The sequence below is a fragment of the Pelodiscus sinensis genome, chromosome 14, assembly GCF_052426305.1.
Source record: "Pelodiscus sinensis isolate ZL-2025 chromosome 14, ASM5242630v1, whole genome shotgun sequence".
Lineage (NCBI taxonomy): Eukaryota > Metazoa > Chordata > Testudines > Trionychidae > Pelodiscus > Pelodiscus sinensis.
Genome location: NC_143065.1, coordinates 28,853,932 through 28,875,370, shown reverse-complemented (window position 1 = coordinate 28,875,370; position 21,439 = coordinate 28,853,932). Strand labels below are relative to the sequence as shown.

Sequence of the window (21,439 nt, the reverse complement as noted above, 5' to 3'; positions counted from 1 at the left end):
ACTCCCTGGCTTGTGAAGGTTGGTCACACTATCATATGTATGTGTGAACATATGAAATAATCTACTCCCATGTGCCCACAGACATGGTCTCCGCTCATATTCACAGACACAAACAGCTCATCTGACTGCTACCAACTGTGCCTATAATTCACTGAGGGTGCAATGAATTGTGGGTTCAAAGTTGCATGTGTGAGGTTAGACGCCAGCCTCAGCCTTGATTGAAAATCAGATCCAGATGGTTTGAATGTGAATTTGGGGCTATATTTTATTTCAAGTGAATTTTTCTTGGGCGTAAATATTAACACCGTATATAGGATAAACTATTTCTATCATTTTTGCTTTGTCTGGGTTCAGAGAGAAATAAAGGTAACATCGATGAGGTAAAGTTTTGATTTAGGAAAGCATTGAAGCACATGCTTAACTTTAAGCATTCTTTGTGTGATTGAAATTATTGCAACTTACACTTACTAGTTAAGCATGTGCTTATGCTTAAGTGCTTTCCTGAATTGGGACATAAAGGTTCAACAGGAACTTAGCAAGAATAGCTTGTAGCTGCTGTGCTGTAATAATTGTTCTTCTTTTCAGATCAGTTGTTCTTGTGTGCTCTAAAGATGGTTCAGAAATTATGGGAAGCTCTGAAATGGCTGTTTTTACAAGGTTAGGTTCTGCAAAGCCTATTGTCTTCCACAAAAAAGGTGACTACATTTATGTGAATTACTTCATGCCATGTCATCTTTGACTAAAACTGAAGATGCATTTGTGTAGCAAAAATGTGCAAATGCCATCTTCTAAGTTCGTAAATGTATATTATGCCATAATATATACCAATATGATTTGGGGAAGATTGTGGAAAAGCTCTAATTTAGCAGATAAGCAGAAATGTGAGGAATTTTACCCTTTGTTAGAAATCTAAAACTGAACCAATATAAAGTAACATTCTGTGAACTTTTCACTAAATACCCCATCCCACATTTCTCAAATGGAAACAAGCCTGTTTCTGAACAGAAGCTAATCTCCAATTTTAAAATTCAAATGTTTTCAGTAGGAAAAACTATCCATGAAGTTAGTTTACTGAAAAAATTCACCCTGAAATGAAATTCAGAGGAGAGCAAAATTTAGATCCTGTTGGAAAAATCACCCTGTTTTGGATGACCCTTGATTTCCTGCAAGATCATTTGCAGCAGCAAGAAATTTTACAGGGATCAACTAAGCTCTAATGAAGTGTCCCTTCTGTTCAAATGAAAATAAAAAGCTGAGCCTTTTCCCTCAAAACTGAAACCAGACTGTTCTTTTTATTGTTTTCTTCCACCCCTGAGCTTCCTGAGTTTAGAAGCAGACATTTCCCATAAGAAAGGCTTTTCTCACTGTCCTCACACCCTATCTGGGAGATGAAGAAACCCAGATCGTAAAAGTTGTTTCCCAGCTTAATTTCCAGACCAAAAAAACTTGAAATAATTTTGGATGACCTAGACTGCAGTCTGAACTAGATGTTTGTCCGTCATTTGCTAATAGAGAGTTCTAGCCTGGTCTTGGCTGGGGTACCTATGCCACCCTCATTGACGCTTCAGTTTGCAGTCAGTGGATTTACTATGTTTTGCAATGAAGGAGAAGTGCCTTGTGGTTGCTTTCCCAGAGTTTGCCCTCATGGGGCCTCATCAAAAGCCCACTACAGTCTATGGATTTCTGCCCATTGATGCACTTTTAATTAGGCCTATCTAGAGTTTCATATTCTTGTTTTAAAAATCAATAAAGGTATTTGTAAAGGAACAAAAAGGAAAGCCTGGGGAGTAGTGATACAAAACTGTGGCCCAATCTTAACACCACTAAGCAGGCAAAACTCCCACACTCTCTCCAGACTGAAAAAACATAGCAAAATTGGGCATTCTTAAAGCGAGCTAGCACCTGATCCTGCTGCTGCTGCAGTCAAAGATAAAACTCCCATTGACCTCACTCAGAGCAGAAGAATCAGATGAAGAGGCATCCAGATTTAGGTCTGCGTTTCCATCCTCCAGACCAAAATTAGCCTCACAAGTCCACAGAATTCCCCTTCAAAGGGAGTTGCATGCACCCAAAGACAGAATATGAAATCAAGTACCTGTCACCATTGTGTTATGGAACCGCATAGCTCCAAGAATATCAGGGATACTCGATTATACTATAGTGCCCAAACCAAAAGACTTAATCTTGAATTCTCTGTCTCTTGTCAATTTTAGCAGAAACTCTTATCAAAGGTTTAGTGTGAGTACAGCAGCCATATGCGTAGTGTACTTTCTCTGCTGTATTTCCATACAGTAATCCTACTGGAAAATAGGAGATTGGTCATCTACTACTTTTGTGGAGTAATTCCTTTAGTTGATAAGAAATTCAGCCAGCCAGCCATCTGTGATTTAGTTTGATACTGTTAAATAGAGGTCAGAAGTGGAGTTGGCAGTATTTTCTCCAACACTTTTTTTTTTTGGCATCTGTTTACAGCAGTGAAATAACTTATCCAGAAAAAAATTAAACTTACTGTGATTCCTAGTTTAAGTGGTTGTGTTAACTCCTATGATTCTTAACATGCGTGGAGCATATACACTTCAGAATAAGAAGGGCAAGTTTGCCATTTTAGTTACTGAGCTGCTGGGTTTTTTTCAGTCAGCACACAATAATTTTCTCTTCTATATGCCACTGAAACACTAAAAATCTCACTCTGGCAGAAAACCCAAAATGTTTTCAGGCTTTTGATGAAAACACAGAACATTTTGAAGAAAATTGACAATATATTTTTTTTAAATTGAGACCTAAAAACACTTCCTGATCAGCTCTATTCGGAGTAGTTTACATGTATAACTCCACTGTGTCTCTTTGTATCACCACTCTGGTGGTGTGGAAAATACCTCACACAAAATCCCCCGCTTAGTGAAAATCTGTGTTGCTGCCGGGAGCAAAAGAGGCTGGTAGTTTGGTAGGTAGCATTTTTCTTTGAGTCAGTAATGAACTAATGCTTCAGCATGATGCTAGGGGACACTGTGCTGCTGTTTGTGTTTTTTGGATGAAATAAGAAACCAAAGATGTCCATAACAAATGTGAATCAGAGTAATTGTATTAAAATTCTCTGCTTTGGTTGTATTCAGTACTTAACTCCACAACTCTGACACTGTACCATTGTCTGCACTGTTAAAATAGCTGCCTGCCACAGTCCGCTCTAGAAGTGGTTATATGGTAATGAGGGTTGAAACATATCCTCTAAACTACAGTAAAGGTACGTGGTTTGATATCGAAGCCACTATCAAAACTGCCATTCACTTCACCGGGGACATAATTGGGACCTTGTTGCCTGGGACTGCAATTCTTACATGAAAAATGTTTACATGTAATAGTTCTGTGGCATGAGTAGGATTGATTCCCACAGTTTGCAAATAGCCTTGGGATCATTTGCAAATGAAGATACAATATAAATATGTTATGTTGTTATTAAAACAGGTTTGAGAAAGTGACTAAGTAAAAGTTATTTACTTGTTCCCATAACATAAGAACTAGGGGTCACCGAATGAAACTCATAGTTAGCAGGTTTAAAACAAAAGGAAGCATTTCTTCATGCAGTGCACAGTCAATGTCTGGAACTCCTTGCCAGAGGATGTTGTGAAGACCAGGATTTTAACAGGGTTCAAAAAGAACTAGATACATTCATGGAGGATAGGTCCATCAATACTTATTAGCCTGGATGGGTAAGAATGGTGTCCCTTGCCTCTGCCAGAGGCTGGGATGGGGGAGATAGGGGATGGATCACTTGGTTACCTCTTCTGTTCACTTCTTCTGGGGCATCTGGCACTGGCCACTGTCAGCAGACAGAATACTGGGCTAGATGGACCTTTGGTCTGACCTCATTTGGCCATTCTTATCTAAAACCAAAGGGGACATGTGACTGTGTGCAGTCAACAAGGGGAGCAACTGTTTAAGCATATCTGAGAAGACTAATCTAATCTAATAAGAAAAAGATTCAACATTACCCAACCACTTTCATCCCATCAGATATGAAAAAATAACAGCATTTAAAAAACAGACAACAGAACAATAGTCTCACTAACTTAAAACTGGGATGGGAGCTTCTATCACAGTTAGTTGAAATGCCTGAAGACAGTGCAATCAGATTAGTGCTTCTGTATGACTTATCTCTCCTGCTTCCTTTATGTTTTATAAAACATTGTTACAGTAGTAGAAGCAAAAGGATGGCTAAAATGTTTCCTTGGTCTGTGCACTAAGTTTGTCATGACAATAAATGGTTATTCTCTTCTTCCAGTGATGCAGATGGTCACTCTTTCTCTTTCTCTCTCTCTCTCCTTTTCAGGGAGTTTTGCTATGCTTGGATATAAAGGACAGACCAGACCCTCTTGGATTAAAATCCTTAACCAAGCTGCTAATCAGAGAGCTGCTTTTCTACAGCATTATGTTCCCTTGATGCTGAGAGAATACAAATGTTCAGCTAACGCAGCAGAGTTTTAGGATTCTTTCTTTATCTGAACCACTTACAAAACAACTCCAGAGAGGCTGAGGAAATCACACAGTTGAATCTTGCTACATTGTTGTTGGCTTAACATCAGTCAAGCAGACCCTACAAGTCACAGGGTAACTTTGGCTGGTGGCGTTTTATGGCTGATTGCTTTTTTCACTTGTACGTTTTTTACAACTAATAAATAGCTCATGATCTTATGAAGTGTTGGGTAAAGCTTTGTTTTGCGAGCAGTGTGCAGATGCAGTGGTTTTGGCAGAGTTGGGAGATGGTTAAAGGCTCTAAAGGCTACTTTCCCCTGAGGAAACCAGAACATACCTGCCATTTGGTACAATCTGGTGCATTCCAAAGGTGACAAGTTGCTCATCAGAAACCAAGAATGAAATTTGGCAAAGAAAAGTTTAAAGTATCCATGGAGGAACGCGAATTCCATCAGCAGTAGGGATTCCCTCTCCTTCATTTTGCCTTTCATTTGCACTCAGGAATCCAAGGACTTCCCTACAAATCTAGGTCTGCTTTCAAGCCACAGCTCCTTAGATGACCTGAAGGTAATAAAATCTACATGCTCCAATGGATAAGCTTACGATATTACAAGATTATTTTCTTTCTCATCGGGCTTATTATATACAACTGCTGTGCTGTGCAACTGTTCCTATCTGTACCTAATGATTGGTGAAATCATATCTACTCTGCTGAGATGAAAAGTCAATTAAAGACTCCCAAATATATGAATTGAGATAAGTTGCCCTGGTATGGCAAGGCCAAATCTTACTTTCCTCAGAAGGGTACTCACATGGACTTTTCTCCTGCTGAAGTCAATAGCAATTCGATTGAGTAAAGCAGAGAATCTGGGCCACTGCTGGCATGTATAGGCTCTTCCTTTGTGTTTTTTTCTTTTAAATTGCTGCTTCTTGCAGCAAGTAAGACATAGCAAAAGCATTGAATGGAAAGTTAGGAGCAACTGGTGACTCTGCCAATTTAGGAGAACTTTTCCTGTTGTGGCTGCACTGAAATTTTGATTCACAGCCTATGTCTAGACTGCAGGCTTCTTTCAGAAGAAGCTTTTCCAGAAGAGATCTTCCGAAAAAACTTCTTCCAAAAGAGAGCATCCACACTGCAAAAGCGCATCAAAAAAGTAATCTGCTTTTTCGAAAGATAGCATCCACACTGAATGGATGCTATCTCACATTTAAGCTGCGATTACTATAGACAGGATGGCCATCAAGGCACCCGTGCTTTTTCATCTTTCTTCTTCTTTTGAAAGAACTCCCTCTTCCTCATCCACACACGCCTTTTTTCCGAAAGAGCTCGTAGAAAGGCTACGTCCTCACAGAAAGAGGTTTACCAATGTTAGAAAAACCCCTCTGTTCTTTCGAATTTTTTTTTTTAAAGTACCCAATTGCAGTATGAACGTAACTGGTTTGTTAAAATTCTGGATTGCTGCACCTGCAGTTTCAAAATTACTTCTTCTTAATCATTATCATTGGTAGCACAATGTGGGTATGTCTACACTGCAGAGTTTTTTTTGGAAAAAAATGGCTGTTTTTCTGAAAACTCTAATCTGATTAGAATGTGAAATGTATTTTGATTTGATTGGCGGCTACTGATGATGTTTTCCAAAATCCTTCAGGGTATTAGACATTTGTTAGTAGAGGGCACTTTCTAAGTGCAGGCACTGATGGGCCTGAATGAATAACAGGTTTGTGGAAGCAACAAGGAAAGGATATTTGGTAAAAAAATACTGCTCCCATTTAAGTCAATGGCAAAATTCCCATTCACTTCAGTGGGCCCAGGAGGCTAGAGTAAAAATGCAGTGAGAAGAAATGACATAATTATGTTCCTGTTACTGAGAGGTTGAGGGAATGGACTTATCTGCAATGTTACACTGTGTTGGATGTCAAAAGCTGTACGAGGGCTCTTAGGCTACATCTACACTGCCCAGTTATTTCGGAATTAGCTATTCCAGAATAGTTATTTCGAAATAGCATGTCTACACTGCAGAGAAGCCTCAAAATTAGTCCGCATTAGGCTTCCCTAATGTAGATGTGCTATCTCAATTTAGAGCCCCAAGAGGAATAACTGAATGGCCCTGCTAAGGGGCTATTTCAAAATAGCAGAAGTGGAGCGACTACACGTGCCTTATTTTGAAATGGCTATTTCAGAATAGGCATTATTTTCATAGACTGAGGTTTACAGAAGTCAGAATAAGCCATCAATTTATTTTGAAATAACCGAATTGCTGTGTAGATGCTGGCATAGTTATTTCGGAATAACAGTCATTATTCCGAAATAACTTTGCTGTGTAGACTCACCCTTACAGTTGTAAACTGTAATGTGTATATTTCCTATGTCTACATACCAGAGAGACCTAAGTGCTAGTGGACTATTTTGATAACATTTGCAACCTAAAAAATAAAAAAGCATTTCCCCTTGTTTATATGATGACTCATTCCTCAGTGCATTTCCTAGGAGGCAGTAGTTCATAGAACAATCAGCAACACTATTAGCTCTAATTTACAACTTTGTTAGTAGTTTTGGATGAGGCCAAGAATTAATGGAATGTGCCATCATCCAGAATATCTTCTCATCTTGAAGATTGCTCGAGTTCCAGATCACTGGCAGGTCGGTGATGGGGAAGCTGTTATCTTTGCTGTATGGGTCCTTTGGCTAGAAGGTGAGTGTCAATCTCCTGTGCCTTTCATCAACAGTACCAATCCAGTACCTTTCACCAACACTAAATTCCAAGGAAAGCTATATATAAAAGAAAATATAAAATTTCAGGTGAAACTGTAATATGTTCTTATTGTGACTTAGATTGTGTGATCCTCAGCTCACCTCATTTGCTCATTGTGAGAAGAGAAACTGATGTCCAGTCACCTAAACACTATAATAAGAACTTAAATGCCTCGCAGATGCATGCAGCAGAATCACTGCATTGATGGATACAATTTAGGGATTTTTCTAGAGATGCGAAGATGCACTTGACATGATTTTTTTAAAAATGCATATGATGTGGTTCAGTGATATGAAGCGCTTGATCTATATTTTGCTAACATTTGTGGAGTAGAATGAGTGCACTGAATTGAAAAGTGGCAAGAGCTTTCCTAATTCCGCGGAGAAATGGAACTTGCTATATCTGCAGACATTTGTCAGTGAATACTGCAAACAGTGCTGTCATCTTATTAGTGACACTGTTAAAGTGTAGGTTGTTGGCCTGATTTATATTCTCTCCATTGTGGAATATGAGTTCCTATCCTGTTGGTACAGATGATGGCATCGGTTGGATAGTAAGACTCTAGCAATTCTGTAGCATGTTTCTAAGACCCATTGAAACAGTTATTTGTCTATCTAGATGCTGGGTAGCACTGACAATTTCAGCTTCTATGAAGGGGTCAGACTGAATGAAAGGGCACATCTATGCTGCAGAGCTATTTTGGGATACCAAAAGTATCCCGAAATAGCTATTTCGCATCTACTAAAGCAGCCCATTATTTCAAAATAAATATTGAAATAACGGGCGGCTTATTCCAATGTCCCAGTAATATGTAGACCGCGCCAAATTACAAAATGAGTTTCGTCGACACTGTAGCCTTCTTCCGCAAAAGCTTATGCAAATGAAGCATGGAGTGGAATATTGCCGCACTTCATTTGCATAATTAATGAGCAGCTGCTTTTGTGCAGGAGGCTTTTGCGCAAAAAGGAGCTGTGTAGACGGCTCCTTTTTGCGCAAAAACCCCCTCTTGTGCAAGAGCTGTTCTTCCTGAAAACATGAGAGAGAACGGCTCTTGCGCTTCTCATGTTTTCAGGAAGAACAGCTCTTGTGCAAGAGGGGATTTTTGCGCAAAAAGGAGCCATCTACACAGCTCATTTTTGCGCAAAAGCCTCTTGCACAAAAGCGGCTGCTAGTTAATTATGCAAATGAAGCGTGGTGATATTCCACTCCGCTCTTCATTTACATAAGCTTTTGTGGAAGAAGGCTAGAGTGTAGCCATAGCCTAAGGGAAGATGATTCAGAATGAAAGGCCATGCCAGGGACCTTCAAAACTCTTCCTTTAGGTGGGCATCATGACTTCATCTTGCTTTGGCAACTCTCTTGATTGAGACTGAATGAGGTGAGTGAAATTCTGACTCAAATGGAATCTGTCCTATCAGAAATGTTAATGCTCAGATGTTGACTTCATTTATACTATATGTATAAATGTATATGAATGTAATGTCTGTAAACATGTCTAGAATGTATCAAGTATGTATTTAACCATTTCAATAGATGGCCTTCTAGAATTTATCTAGGATAAATTGGTAACTTTATACCAATCCTTCTGTAGAATTAACTCCACTATTTCCTCAATTTATGTCTTAAGTAATAGGGGTCTTGCATATTAAAGCTGAGCCCTATTTCACTGGGTAGACCTATATTTTACACTACTGCTTTGTTTCTCTGTGGGATTTGATACATATTCACAAGTTATTTTACCCAGGAAGATGAGGGGGCTGCATTGTTAATACCTGTTTTCTTCTTTGAAAACTTCACAGCTGGAACAACAAAAGAGGTTTTAACGTGTTGAGTCTAGTGTTTTGTTGGATAGATTCTTGCTCTCTGAATGGTTTGTGTACTGTTCAGTAACATCCATGCCACTGAGGTGGGACCAACATATTGTGCTACAAAGCTGATGTGATTCTAAGCACTCATAAAGACTTGATCCCTTGAGTTTATGAAGTAGAAGGTGGTCAGAGAAACTACCTGGGAGGAGTGGAATGTGGATTCATTGGCAAAGCAGTGGGTAAGAGCTTTTTCTTCTGGGTCATTAGCCAGAGTGAGGAAGATCTCCATGATCCAAAGTGATGTGAGGAACTCTGTGGGCTACTGGAGAAAAAGGAAGTAGCATAGAGCTCTGTGAGGTGATGAATTGTATATAAAAATGGGATGTAAAATCCCAGTTAATAGTTAACTGGTTAAACGTTAGGTTGACCTAACATTTAGCTGATTAAGTGGGGATCCAGGCAGGGGACCACTCCAGCCTGGCTGGAGCAGCCCCCAGCCCATAGGGCTCCTGCTGCCAGCCCCGGGCTGGGGCTGGCTCTGCCACCTCCCAGTCTCTGCAAGAGAAGCCCCTGTCTGTGGCAGGCTGGGCTCCCCGGAGACCGAGGCTGCTGCAGATGCCGGCAACCCCTGTCCATGGTGGGCCCTCTGCCTGTGGCAGGTGGACAGCTGCTCCACCCCACATCGGTTACTGGTTAACCGTCTATGTCTCTAATAAAAACCTAGGTAGGATGGGGACTGAATCCAAGCAGCGCTATTATGTCCTTTTGAATTCTGTAACTAATTATGTCTTCTGATGCCTTAAGAGCAAGAGCTCTTTGGCTGTGAGCCTCAATGTAGGAACAAATCAATAATGGTGTGCTCTTTATTATCTTGGGGAGGATGTATTTGATCATGCCTGACTTGTCCATTTCCTGAATCCCAGTAGTACAACACAGAGTCCTAAACCCTAACAACCGGTGAAGAAGAAGTTGGAGAAAGGAGAGGCATGTACCCAACCTTCTGAAAAATACCTTGCAACTTGGTTGAATTTTGGGTGAAAGTGTCCAGGGAAATGGGCAAGGAGCTGTGGAGAGTCTGATGCAGAGTAAAGTGCCACAAAAGCAGAAAGAAAAATATTAGCATCCCAATGCAGAACCATGGGTACTGATGTGTGAGAGGTTTAGGATGGGCTACTATTATCCTGTTGGGCTTTGGAAACATTTTCCTTCTCGTTCGTGTAAAGAGCCTCCAAAGCTATGAACATCCATCAAAGAACACTATTTCTACCTGGACGTTCAGGATACTAAAGATAAATGTTTCAAAAGTTGTTTCTAAATTTCACTGCCACATGCACTATAAGGTGCATCCATGAGTGTGCTGGTGCAAATGTGAAGTCTGGCTTAGGCTGCGTTGAAATGTGGCCCCATTTGTCCAGGGAACTTTAACTGCATTTGCAAGAAGTGCTGGGCTGTGTCTTAGCAAATGTGCAAGTGCCTGGACCTCCCACTGCAATCAATATGCGCATTGCGTTATGCCACCAATTTCTAGTCAACTGGCCATCTTCCTGCGTAAAACAAAGGCTTTCCTTCTCCTTTACTGACAAAGGGTCAAATTTTCAAAATCACCAAGTCTCGTTGACTTTGAGATGCCTAGATCACTTTTGAAAGTGGGGCTTCTAAATGACCTAAGTGTTTTGAAAAATGCTACTCAAAACAAAATTTTAGCAGTCTGCAGGTTTGATTCTATGAGGTGCCGAATTCCTTTAACTTCCACAAAAATTGTTCAGAAATAAAAGCACTCAGCATCTCACAGGATCTGCGTGGAGGAATAAGAACAAAAGAAGTTATAGTAGGTATTACATAAGGAGGAACTGAACTAAATTCCCTTCCCAGGAGGGGAAAATATTAGGTAAACTGGTAGGGATTCCAGGTTCAGAGAGAGCTCAGGTTCTGTATCTGGCTCAAGTATTAAGATAACTTAAATAAAGAATAGTGATAGAAATGTAGCCGTGTTAGTCTGGGGTAGCTGAAGCAAAATGCAGGACAATGTATTTGATCTGAGGAAGTGGGTCTGGCCCACGAAAGCTCATCATCTAATAAACCATCTTGTTAGTCTTTAAAGTGCTACATTGTCCTGCATTTTGCTTTAAATAAAGAATGATTGATTCAAATATTCTTCTTCCAGATCATTGTCTGTCTTTGGTTCCCTTCTCCCTGACCTCACCACAAAAATCTGGCTAATGTGCAGGTGGCAAAAACCATCACTCATGTACAGTACCAGTTAAAATTTAACAATGATGCATTTGTGTCACCGAGGTTAAGATTGTGTGAGCATTTGAATTGGAAATCCCTGGATATTTGTTTGCATGCTGGAAAGGGTAGATAAAGGCTTTTAAACAACTGCAGAAATGTGTTTGCTGCCTGGGGTGTGATGGTTTACCCTAGCTCAGGAATGTCAGCGTGAAAAAGAGGTGGAAACATCCAAGGTGAAGAAAGCCAAGTGTAGTTGCAAGTCAGTTTTCCTAGTTTGAGTTAAGATGTGAAATGACCTGTTACAGAGCAATATTCTGACAGGGACAGTGAACTGTTATCACAAGCGTGATGGCAGTAAAATGACAGCTGATTAAGCCTCCCATTCCTTTCTCAAAAATCTGTTTCAGTGCAGAGAGCTTTGCATATGAACAAGGAAGCTTCCCATGCACTTTTGATCTGGCAAACCACTGAAATCTAAATATGGGCTTAGACTAATCTTTCCTAAATATAGCGAAAGCTTGAGATTTCACCAAGCACAGTATGCAGTGGGACATACAATCTGATGGTGGTGTCTTTCTGATACCAGCAAGCTCTGCAATTTAAGAGACCCCAAATGTTCAGTCTTTAAATCTCTTTTATCTCTTGCTAGTGTATGTGTGCTGTTGTGTGCAGATCTGCACCCTGGACTGCTGATCTTACAGAGAGGTTCTGAAGTAGCTAAGCAAATTAGTAACTGGAAGGAGCTATAGACTCTCCCATGTACATTTTCCATTCTAGTTTATAAAAGTTTTTCCTTCACTTAGGCTATGTCTAGATTACAGGCTTCTTGTGCAAGCTTTTTTTGGAAGAGATCTTCCAAAAAATTTTCTTGCGCAAGAGAGTGTCCACACTGCAAAAGCACATCGAAAAAGCAATCTGCTTTTGCAAAAGAGTGTCCAGACTGCCTGGATGCCATCGCGCATGTAAGCTGTGATTGCTATGAACAGAATGGCCACCAGGGCACCTGTGCTATTTCCTCTTCCCTCTTCTTCCGAAAAAACTCCCTCTTGCCTGTCCACACATGCCTTTTTCCAAAAGAGCTCTTACGCAAAAAGGCTTCTTCCTTGTAGAATGAGGATTACCAATTGTTCAAAAAACTCTGTTTTTTCAATTTATTGTTGAAAGAATGAACTTTCAGAGTGGACGTAACTCAAGTTTTGTCGGAAAAATGGCTGTTTTTACAACAAAACCGTGTAGTCTAGACATAGCCTTAGTGTGAGAAGGCTTGGGCCCATAGGCCAGAATTTTCATAAGTGGCTAATAACTTCAGATGTCCTTAGCCATTTTTGGATGCCTAACTTGAGAGACCCTAAAGCAGCTAAATTTTCAGAGCGTGCTGAGGATGCACATTCTAAAGATCAGTCCCCTTCAAGCTGTATTTTATTGGCTCCCAGAGTCTGAGGTACCCATAATCATGAATCTTTTCAGGAAATCTTGGCCATAATGCCTAGGCTAGTATATAACTATATACCTATCTTGGTACTTCCATGGCTTCAGCACTAGTAATAGTATCTGACAACCTCTTAATCAGTAATTCATAAGTACTGTGAGGAATGGAAGTGGTGTTATCCCCATTTTCCAGAGGGGAACCGAGGCACAGGGAGACTAAGTGACTTGCCTGGGTCATGTAGGAAATCTGTTATTAAATCAGGAATTCAACCCCAATCTCTTCAGTCTTAATCCAGTGTTTTATCTCCTGTGCTATGAAAGGAGAGAGAAGGGAGCCCTCTTTGTTTAAATGCTTGCCATTTCTGCCCATTTTTTCAGTAAGTGTGGAGATTACAGGCTTCTCTTTCAACTGACTACATTGTAACCCAGTTAATAGCACTAAAGACTTGTGTAACATGAATGGCTTGCAATGTTCTTTGCTGCCAGACAAGGTAATTTGCTTGACAACCATGAGATGTACCAAGGTAGGTGAGAGAAGTAATCTCCTACCCCTCCCTTCACCCCGCTGAGGAACTTTAAGGAGCCCACCTTTATGATTTCATTATGAAATTTTCTTACATTTAAAGACCGCTTGAAATATATGTTTATGTTCTCCCCCTCCCCGCTCCCCAGCACCATCTGTTCTCTGTCAGCTTCAGCATAAAAACTATGAGGAACTAGATAGATCAGGGCTCCTTTTTACAGGGTCCTTTAATGCTTTCTAGTGCATTATGACTATTGACACCTGCAGTAGCAGCCGTCTAAGCTCTGACTAATGGCTTCCTGTATCTACTTTTAGCATTGTCTGCTAATATTCAGTCTTTGAAATGATTCCCAGCTGTTGGATCCTTCCAAAGAGGGTGTCTTGCCAGACTTAGGGATATGAATCCCACTCACACAATTGCCAGGCAGCTTTTAATGGCTAAATGAAAAAGCTGTTCTCACCCAATGGAGAATTTGCAAATGCAATTTGAAAAACATTCAAGATTTTACTTAGAAGGATTCTTGCAGGGCCCTTACACTTTCAGAGCATTTGAACATATAAGGCCATTTGTTAACAGAAATGATTACATCACAGTTGAGCTTAATACTATGGAGTCTGTTCAAGTAAGATGTAGCTTGATTGCTTTATCCCCACATGGCTCTAGGCTCTAAGCTAACAAAAACAACCGATTTGCAGAAGGCACTATTCTGTAACCCTCACAGAAGGCATGAATGGAAAGAGCCATTTTTCCCTGTCTTAAATTTATTTTTCACAGTTTGACTCTAGTGCTTGGGGAAAGTATTTTTAGCTGAGCCCCATGAAACCGGAGATCTTCTACTTAGCCCGAAAACAGTAACAGTGTTTTCCCCCCATTGCTCTGTCAATAGAATTCAGAACTGACCCAGGAGAGGCACTGTTCGTAATGGGAGCTAAGCTCATTCTCCTTGGCCTCTCTGAACACATCCAACGAGGATGCCAGTTCATGCTAACAATGATAGTGATTTTTACAAAGTGAAAACTGAGAACTGAACTGAGTCCCTGTCCATTTGGCCATGGAATAGGACAGGACTTGATTTCACCATCACTATTTAGATGCTGCAGAAATTATTTGGGCCCAACACACGTGGCATCTTCCAAAATATCTAAATGTTAATTTTCAGAAGGGGTAGCTGGGTTAGTCTGTTTCAATGAAAACAATGAGGAGTCCCACGGCACCTTAAAGACTAATGCATTTATTTGAGCATAAGCTTTTCTGGGCTGCACATCACATTGTCTCCAGCCCACAAAAGCTGATACCCACATAAATTTATTAGTGCTTAAGGTGCCACAAGACTCCCCATAGTTTTTAAATATTAAATGTTGTTTTATTCTTTGTCCTAAAGCTTGCACAGCATGGTGTGACCTAAGCCATGTGGCACTGGCTGGCAATAATACCTAGCAGCTGTTGCCAAAGGAAGCAATGGCTACAGGAAGTGACCAAGGACTCTACACTCTGGCAAAGGAATTTCTTTACTAACCAATAATGAGCGCGAGAATGCACACGGTCACTGTGAAATTCATCCCTTGTGTATCTAGCCAATGTGTTTATAAATGAAAGACCAAACTTCAGTTGCCTTTAGGCAGAGTTGATGTGCCTTTGTCATCATTAGAAAACCTCTTTTATGTGTACTGCTACGTTGTGGTATTGCAGCAGCATAGTTTGTGTTTATACTTAAAATAAATTACTACCACATTTCAGATCAGATTGTGTAATAAGTGTGGGCAAATGTTGACTTTTCAATGGTGGTAGTTGTACTTCAGTAATAGTTACTATAACATCCATGGCTTATAAAAATGTTGACGCTTTTAAATGGTCAGGCACATGCTGCTTAGTTCTAACCACAATCCTACTGAGTTTCTACTCACTGACAATGTACATCCTTTAGTAATTAAGCCAGTACTAAGTAGAGCTTGGCAGGAATGAGATTTCCCATTTTCCAGCAAATGCAATTATTTTAAAATTTCACCTCTTCCAAAAATGGAGTGGGGTTTTATATTAATATCAAGGAAAAATTAAATTCTGGGCTGGGTTTTTTTTGACACTCTGAACTTTTGTTTTGATAAAACAAACACTTAATTTCAATTTTTTTAAAAACTTTTTAAAAAGTGTTTTTATAGAAAAACACTATTTCATTTGGAAAAGTCATTTTGAAATGAAAATCAGTGTTTGATCTTGAAAAGTGACCAAATAGGATGTTTCAACATTATTGAAATGCTTATTTTCATCATTTTTTTAATTGTTAAAGTTGGCATGGCTTTTCAAAGCATTTTGATGAAAATGGCATTTTTTTGTTGAGGAGGGGAGGTCTTGATGACAAAATTCAGACCAGCACTATTGTGTGTAATGCTTTTTCTCTACTATCTTACAACATCCTTTTTTAGCATGAAGTGTCACCTGGCATGTAGTCTGTAATATGTTTCTGCCTGGTTTCAAACAGGAGACCTTTTGCATGTTAGACAAACATGATAACCACTACACTACAGAAACCCATTGTTACTGTCCCTTGGTGGCTATGAGCCATGTGACCAGCAACTGTAACCTACACCAGTACAAGCAAACTTAGTGTAATTGTGATGTTTCTTGATAAATGTGGGTGTAATGCTACTCTTAATACAATGCACCAAATTCCATTGCAATAAGTTTTGGGTGAGTATTTGTAATTAAAATTGTACCATTTGCATGGACACGCTCTGTATTTACTTCAGCTGTAGAATGTACTCCAGACTAAATCTTGGAATTTTTAAATTACAAGAGGGAGAAGTAAAATAACTGAAGTTTTCTTTGGGGAGCTCTAATTTCTTACCTGAGTTTTCTTGTATTGCTTTTACTTGAATAATTTCAAACCAACAGGATTTTTGTAAATAAACACTTGACATGCCATTACTTTGCAATATGATCAGGTACCTTGTGTCTACATAGGAAGGTTAATTTAAACTGGAAAAGAACCTAATGGTTTTATTTGCAACCAAATGTTGTGTTTGAAGAAATTGCCCTCAAGAAGCTCCACAATTATCTGCAACTTTGAAAGAGTTGAAGAGGAGCCCAACTGATGTTAGCTCACATACAGAAGAATCCCATGGATATAACAGACAAATGAACAATCTGTCTCATCATATGCTGACTCCTATGGGTTATAAACAAGTTTCTTTAAAAGTCCCTCACTACAGAATTTTGCATAAGGAAATGTAATGCTCCAAGGACTATACTGGATGAAAAATATGCATTTTAAACAATGCCTTACAGATACATAAGAATGAACATTTACATCAGTACTCTGCACAGAAGTGTATAACCCTTGGCCTCCATGAGACTATTCATGTCAATGAACTCCCACCAGCATGAGACACAGTTCCATAATCAGGTTCTTTAACGCATGGGCTACATTTACAGTCAGCCTGAACTCACTGAGATTACTTCCAGATAGTGCTCCAGCCCACTCCAAATCTAAATTTCATGACACTGACACTAGCTCTTCAGGGGGGAAATTTCTACCAGCAGCCTTCAGGCTTGCTCCCAGAATTGCAGTTTGGAGAGGCTGAGTTACTGTGCATCCCAAAGTCCAGAAGGTGCAGCTTCAAAACTGCAACTGAGCATAGGTCAGAATTTTTGGGATGCACAGAACATGTTTGCCAAAAGTTGTATGTCCAGAATACAGGCATACAGCTTATATGTCTCACGTTGAGGCCACTCTGAAAACTGGATCCTAACTGTTATTTTCATTGTGGTTTGGGGGTTAGGCTCCCCCCACGCCCTATGTGACTATGCAGTCGTCCATAGTACTACTACCATATGTGTTTATACTGCACTCCTAAGACATTTCCTGTGACATGTTTTGATTTACTTCTGTGTACGTGTTTGAATATCCGAGTGGTTTAATTTTAAACCTAACAAAGGGGTGTGTTGGAGAGGGAGAAAGGGCCTGTTTTTCTGTCCTTCTCTAACAAGTCAAGAAGAGTGAAAAGCAAAGGCCTGGATGTAATTCTCCATGTCCTGTGTAATTTTTGCTTAAAACATGCTTGAGTTGACAAAGATCTAATTCCTGCCTTGGTGTTCTTTGTTACAGGTCTCTACAGAACTAAGAATACTGAAAGCAATCTCACACCCCAGAATGGATCCGGTCATGCATTTTGTTTCACTTCTATTGGTAATCTCTTCTGTATGTGCAGGTAAGTTTCAGCCAACACAAGGGGAGAAGGGGTTTGTGACCACAGTATTTGTAACAGGAAAGTGCAGCTGTAGGTCAGGTGTTTTTTTAGCCCTTAATCCTGTGTCTGCCTGAAGTTTCTAGCAAGAGCAATATGGGGAAAACATGCTACAGGATTAATTCCCCCAATCCCTCCAGCCTCCCTAGTTTAGCACAGCTTCATTAAAGGCACAAAGGAGGAAACCAAATAATTTTTTCAGCTCCTTAGTAAACATTATTAGAATGTGAAAAAGTCAAGTTTATAAAGTAGCCCAAGAGCTGTTCTGAGAGGTGCATTCTGGGCATTTTATTGCATTTTCCTCACTCTGCCTTCATGGATAGAATATCTGAAATTCTTGGGAGAGCAAAAAGCCCATCCTATCTCGAAATGCTTCCTTTGTCCCTCTATAGGTGATGCTCATAAAAGCATTTTATGCATTATGTTCGGTCTCTCCATGCTACAGCTCTCCTCCCAGTGGTTTGCTTTGTATTCTAAGGGTGCCTGATTTCTGTGTTGTTGTTTTTTAAACACCTACTCACCCAATGTAACCTCTAAAGCAACAACATTAGGGAATTTTAGACAGGAAAGGAAATGGAGATGATTCCCTGTAGAGTGCCCTGAAGTGGAGCTGACATCTTAGTGTAAAAACACAAGGGGATTCATAGATAAGACTGAAATTTCACCTGTGATGAAGTAAATGGTCATTAGAGAGCCAGTTAACCCTGCTAGGGCCTGATGTTTCAGTCCTGTGGCTGGGAATGGATATATTCCTGGAGAACAGACTCCGATTGGACTGTAGTTTCCACACGGCTCCTCATGTGAATGGGTTAAGGATGGAGCTTGGGACTTAAACTCTGAATGGTCCTGGCTTTTGCTAATTTGAATTCAAATCATAAGAATAAACCCCCTCCCTTAACCTCTGATTCCTTCTTTGCCTGTCGTAGACTGTCGTAGACTATCAGTTTCTCAGTGCTGAGGTTGTCTTTTCTTGACCACTGGAAAAACATCCATGCTAAACAAACAAATAATAACGAGCTGGCTTTTACCCATCCAACTTAGCCTGTTTGGAAAATTATACCGCTAAATTTGACTTAGCTGTCCATTCATGTCTGTGATTGATTTGTAGTCTTGATTTGAGCACAGTTTCAATTATCCTTGTCCCTGATAGAACCCTTGAACATCTTTCAACTGTTGTCTATTCAAATTAGTGGTTTTTTTCCCCTCAGGCATCTGCTTCTAGTGCAAGTTTCATCTACTGCCTGAGTTATGTTATGTATCTTTTTTTCAGGCTACTCTAATTGATTCTAGGAGTCTTCCAGTACAAATCAGAAGCCTGATTCTGATCTTTTCTTCTCCAGCGCTACTCAGGAGAAATACCATTGACACCAGTGGAATTACTCCTGTTTTCAAACTGGTGCACATATCTGGTTTGAGCCCAGGATATTTGTCAGTGCATGAGTCCCTGCTCCACAGATGATTGGCATTCTTTGACTTGATCCCTGCATTTTTATGGGAACGCATGGAGAGCCAGGACACATGTTGCACACATGAAATGTTTCTTGCTACCCTGGATAACTGGTACTTTGGCATCTCAATAAAGGGTGTCCTTAAGAGACACCAAACCAGTGGCTGATCTAATTCTATTGTTTTCTTAAGAGGTGGAGTTGATTTGGAATGTGTCAGGAAACTGAATGCAGATGGACAGATTTTGTTCAGGATGTTACAGAATTCCAGTTGTCCTTCTGCTTCTCCAATGGCAAAAGAATACAAAATATTGGCTCTTTAATCATCACAGTATTTCCTGAGCATCAGCACTGGAACACTTGATAGTGATCGAGTCTTAAAACTGATCCACATTGACTGCCTGGCCCCTCAGTGGGAATGTATTTATGTCCATTACAAAAACAAAGGCCTCCTCATTGGTCTAGATGTCTTGTGAGAAGTCCCTGACCCCACTGAGATTTACCATTGTCTTCAGTGGAGCCAGGATTTCACCCCATATCCATTGTCCTAGATATGGAGTGATCTTGCAGATTGATCTAGTACCTCAACTTTGCTGCATTTATTTTAAGAGGGAAAGAACATGGGAATCACACAGGACAAAGTTCAAAGAGCTGGTGAGACCCTGCAACTCCCATTGATACGAGAGGGTTTATTGAGGTCCATGGGAGTTTGAACAATCTTCTTCTGTTAGGAAATTTTTAACTCTCATGAAATACACACACATCTTGTTGAACTATAGTAGACATGTTGCTAATATGTTGGGTAAGATTTAAAATGTCCCTGCTTTAATACTTGTAACATGAGATGCCCTTGGATTTGATGTAGGAGCATAAATGAGACAAACCTGTCCTTGTGATCAGAAAGCAAATAGGTATGTGGAGACGAGTGATGTGCAAACCTCAAGAGGGAGAATCCTTATTTTCTTTGACTTTGTGTCTTTCCATCTTTTATTCCTCTCGTGAGATTCCTAGCTCTTCCTGGCTTTGGTCAGGCTGGAAACTCCCTGAAAACCATCATGTGATGGTATTTAAACCACTCATGCTTCCCATCCTAGCTGAAGGGCAAAGTTGCAGAAATGTACGTTCCCCTCCACCTCCCTCCTGCCCTCTTTAGTTTACCAAACCACACAGATATTGTTTAGCATTAGCTAATGTATTAGGTGATGGTTCAGGTTGGGTCTTCTTTTCTCCCTTTTCATTTGCTCCTGAGAGCAGACATTTATGTGCAGCCAGTGACAGGCTGCCTACATTCTAGCTGGATAGTAGTAGAGAGGTAGCTGTGTTAGTCTGATCTTGCTAAAACAAAAGGAAAAACTATGTAGCACTTTAAAGACTAACAAGATGGTTTAATAGGTAATGAGCTTTCGTGGGCCAGACCCACTTTCTCATCACCTATTAAACCATCTTGTTAGTCTTTAAAGTGCTACATATATTCTAGCTGGACATTGATAGGCAGAGCTGTAGCATTAAGGGCAAAACACTCCCCTTTTTTTCTACCGCTGTCCAGGAGCAGTGGGATCAGTGACATTCTGCTGTGCAGGGTAATAGAACTGTTTGTGCTGCTTGAGTCCAGCAGAGCGTGTTCCCGAAGTAATAGTTCACTTTCTTTTTATTGTGACTCGTACATAGCCCAGTCAAGATGGGGCATCTCTGCATTTCATGGATAAGGCATCCTCTTTGAATGCATTATCGAGGCATAGATGTGACACTTTCTTGAGTGAAGCAGGGATCATTTGTCATCTTCCCTTCGTCTCTATCAACAGAAGCAGCTCCACTCTGTCCAGATCAGGATCCTGAGCTGGCACCCTGGAACGCTGGGCATGATGAAGATCAACATATTGAAATTGGCAAAGGCAGGAAGCTGCTTCTCTCTTCCTCTGCAACTGTCCACTCGATCCTCATCACAGACGGAGGTAAATCCTGCTGCCAGCCTGTGAGCCAAGCGGGAACAAGGACTCTCCATTAGATCTACTTAGAGCAGCACAGAAGGCACAGGGACAGCTTGCTGGGGGTGCTCCCTGTTAGAGCAAATATTGGATAATGCTAGCTCCAGTTTTGGTACCAGGGTGGGTGGTGGTAGGGATGATATCACCTCTGGGCACTAAGAGTGACTTGTTTGTTGTCCTTTCGGGAGAGCTTGCAAATGTGCGTCAACTTGCTTAGTAGTTCTAGTCCTACAATGTCCTTTGTAAACCCGGTCCTAGTAATTCTCTGTAATGTCCCAATGAAGCAACACTATTCTTCGGGGCTCAGAACAAGGCAGATGTGTGTCCACACTTTGCCTGGAAGGACAGTATCGTGTTTTGTTGCAGAAGACTGCTAGTATTAGTAGCTTTTATTCAGTCTTAACTCCGAAGTGCTTGTGCAGTCTTGGTTTCCTTCCTTCTCCGTGCAAAACTCCACTGACTTCAGTCTGAGATTGTTTTTCCACACAGGCAAATAAGCACTTTAGGATCTGGAGCTAAAGCTGTTTTGGGGAATATGTTTGGCATGTATCTC

The 21,439-nt window shown here is 40.4% G+C and overlaps 2 protein-coding genes across 3 annotated transcripts in view; both read left to right on the top strand.

The window, feature by feature from the left end:
- Nucleotides 1-4,482, top strand: part of LOC102463456 (cell surface hyaluronidase CEMIP2-like) — an 81,586-nt gene extending 77,104 nt beyond the window's left edge. Inside the window, exons 23-24 of the mRNA XM_089782061.1 lie at nt 586-695; nt 4,328-4,482. Coding sequence (XP_089638187.1) covers nt 586-695; nt 4,328-4,482 — 265 coding nt within the window. The remainder of the gene's footprint in view (nt 1-585; nt 696-4,327) is intronic.
- The window catches only part of CEMIP (cell migration inducing hyaluronidase 1), a 153,481-nt gene that overhangs the window by 62,096 nt on the left and 69,946 nt on the right, over nt 1-21,439 (top strand). Inside the window, exons 1-3 of one of the 2 annotated variants that reach the window (XM_089782060.1) lie at nt 4,490-4,605; nt 17,318-17,420; nt 20,704-20,853. In XM_089782060.1, coding sequence (XP_089638186.1) covers nt 17,363-17,420; nt 20,704-20,853 — 208 coding nt within the window. In that variant the 5' untranslated portion in view covers nt 4,490-4,605; nt 17,318-17,362. Of the gene's footprint in view, nt 1-4,489; nt 4,606-17,317; nt 17,421-20,703; nt 20,854-21,439 lie in introns of those variants that run through there. The other variant, XM_014581656.4, reaches the window with a different exon arrangement.